Source organism: Cicer arietinum, chromosome 4 (assembly GCF_000331145.2).
Source record: "Cicer arietinum cultivar CDC Frontier isolate Library 1 chromosome 4, Cicar.CDCFrontier_v2.0, whole genome shotgun sequence".
NCBI lineage: Eukaryota > Viridiplantae > Streptophyta > Magnoliopsida > Fabales > Fabaceae > Cicer > Cicer arietinum.
The window spans coordinates 64719882-64722664 of NC_021163.2; the positions used below are offsets into that span (position 1 = coordinate 64719882).

General features: G+C 31.3%; 1 protein-coding gene across 1 annotated transcript; it reads left to right on the forward strand.

The window, feature by feature from the left end:
• Positions 1–1012: 1012 nt before the first annotated feature.
• LOC101502761 (B-box zinc finger protein 21) lies at positions 1013–2583 on the forward strand. Its single transcript, XM_004499156.4, has 2 exons — positions 1013–1697; positions 2064–2583. The coding sequence occupies exons 1-2, from the start codon at positions 1137–1139 to the stop codon at positions 2313–2315; spliced, it is 813 nt and encodes a 270-aa protein (XP_004499213.1). The 5' UTR covers positions 1013–1136; the 3' UTR covers positions 2316–2583.
• The last annotated feature ends 200 nt before the right edge of the window (positions 2584–2783 follow it).

The following is a 2783-nucleotide window of genomic DNA, read 5'->3' on the forward strand; positions in this document are numbered from 1 at the left end:
TCTTTTTGGTTCACCAAGTAAAAAAAATTGTCTTTCGACTATGAATTTTTTATTTCATTCAAAGAGTGTTGAGTAAGAAGTTATATTTTGTGAACTACTAAACTAATCAAAATATAAATAAAAATGAAAAGTAAAAAAAATAAAAGACAAATTATGAAAAACATGATAAGTTTGATTGATTGTGTGTCTAAAATAAAATATACAATAAATATTTATCGGTAGAACTAATCTTATTCGCCAGAACATTATAGCCTTGTCTCGCCTTGTTCTATTATTCTCATAAGTAGCGTGTTTATGTGTGAACTGAGTGTACGTGGCGCTTCACGTTTGGTCTGATTTTCCTCTATATCGCGATGTTTCCTTTATCCACGTATGCATGCCAACCTATGTTCGTGCTCCATAAAAATAGACATTTCAATTCATGAGAGCTAAAATATGAATCACGAGTTTTTTAGTTGAATTGTCAAGTTCGATGGACTTTTGATTTATCTAACACTTCGTCGACCCTTGTGAGGTCATTTGGACTTGATAAGTACTCAATCTAATATCAAATATAAAAATAAAATAAAAAATCATGTCAATAAAAATGAATGCATTTAACCTAAATTTTAAACTAAATATATTAACTTATTTTATTCCTACTTTTGTTTATATTCCATATGGAAGTAGTGCTAAAGCAAAAGTACGGTTAAAAAAAAGTTGATTATCTTGAATTGTTGCAAAGAAACATATACCAATTATAACCAAAAACGAAAGTACATCATTTGAATTTTTTTAGAAATTATTTAACCTAATATTACAATAAAATAATTAACATGGGAAACAAAAAAATAATAATAAAACTTGAAATAATAAAAAAAAAAAGAATAAAATAATGTAGTAAAACAAATTGTATTATATAGTATTACGCATCTTCAGATATTATAAACATGTGTTTGATATAAGTAAGATATTATGTAGAGAAAATATTAGTATTATATACATAGTGGGTTAGAGAAAATATTAGTATTATATACATAGTGGGTTATTTAATTTATTGATGATGGTGCCTTGTTTCCAAATTGATAATTAATTTATTATGTAATGTATATCCCAATCTGAAACAAAGAAGCTTCATTAGAAGAGTTTCAGAGTCAATGAAGATCCTTTGCGACGTTTGCAACAATCACGATGCTTCCTTTTTCTGTACCGCCGACGAAGCCGCTCTCTGTCTCTCCTGCGACCACCGCGTCCACCACGCTAACAAACTCGCTTCTAAACATAACCGTCTCTCTCTTCTTCATCCTTCTCCCAACCTATCCCCTCTCTGCGATATTTGTCAGGACAGAAGAGCTTTTGTTTTGTGTAAACAAGATAGAGCCATTTTATGCAACCATTGTGATTCCTCCATTCATTCCGTCAACGAATTTACCGTTAATCATGACAGGTTTCTTCTCGCTGGTGTTAAGCTTTCTACGATTTCTTCTTCTTTGACTTCTTCATCATCAACGAATTCTAAGTCAAATCTTGTTGATTCTTCTTCTTTGATTGATAAATCCGTTGTTGTTCCTTCCTCAACATCTATTATCCACAACGATGCTTTGGAAGGAACTGTTAGTGGTGGTTCAACTATATCTCAGTACTTGATTGAAACTCTACCTGGTTGGCAAGTTGATGATTTTCTCGATTCTTCTTCTGTTCCATTTGCTTTCTCTAAGGTTTGCTTTTTCTTTTTCTTTTTCTATTTTATTCACAAATCATTTTTTAGTATCTTCTGTTTTTTATTTCTACTTGTATAATTACATTAGATTAGGTTAGATTAGGTTTTAAATTGCTCTTTGATGTTATGAAAAAATGTCACACTCAAATACACTCTCAATTGTTATTGTGGAAATATTAAATACTTGGATTAGATCGGATCAAGGTTTTAAATTTAAATTGGAGGTGTGTTATAATATTTGATATTATGAAAAAAATTGGTCAAAGGTTGTTAATTTGACCTTGATCATGATTGGAGAGACATCAAAAGTTTGATTGGTGTGTTTTTAATTCTTGGATCTGAGTGATGTATGAATGAATTGCAGGGTGATGATTTGTTTGATGGTGGGATTGAACAAAATCTTGATTCAATATTCCCCAATAGTAACATGGGGATCTGGGTTCCTCAAGCACCACCAACACCTCTATATTCTTCATCACAAATAATGATGGGACAGAGTGAGACAAAGAAGGGGAACAACAGAACAAGGTTGAGGGATGATCATGATGGTAGTGTTTTCACTGTTCCACAGATTAGTCCTGTTTCTAATTCCAAGAGATCAAGATATCTATGGTAGTAGATCTAGATTTGTATCTTGTGTCGATAGTTAAACACTCTGCATCAACAACAACAAAAATAACACCCTCTTTGTTTGTTATGTTTGTTTTTTTGGTTCATTTTCTCTCTTTTTACCTACCCTTGTTTGAATTTCACTTTTTGGATTCTGTTTGACTTTTTTTTTTCTTTTTCTGTTGCTACCCTATAATACTGGGCTGTATTTGATAAATTTGTGCACAACTGCACCTTTCACCTGTTTATGTAAATATAAATGCTTTTACTTCTCAGAGCTTTTTTTCAAATGCATGTTTGCTATTTTTGTACATGTTAAGAAAAGTAGTAAGACAGTTTATATGGACAGATTTTCAGTGCTTTTTTTTTTTTCTCAAGAGAACCTCCTTCACTAGTTGAGGCTTTTAAGCTGCAGCTGGTGTAAACAGTTACAAAATGAAAAAAAAAAAAGAAATGGTATTAAACCATCCGTTTC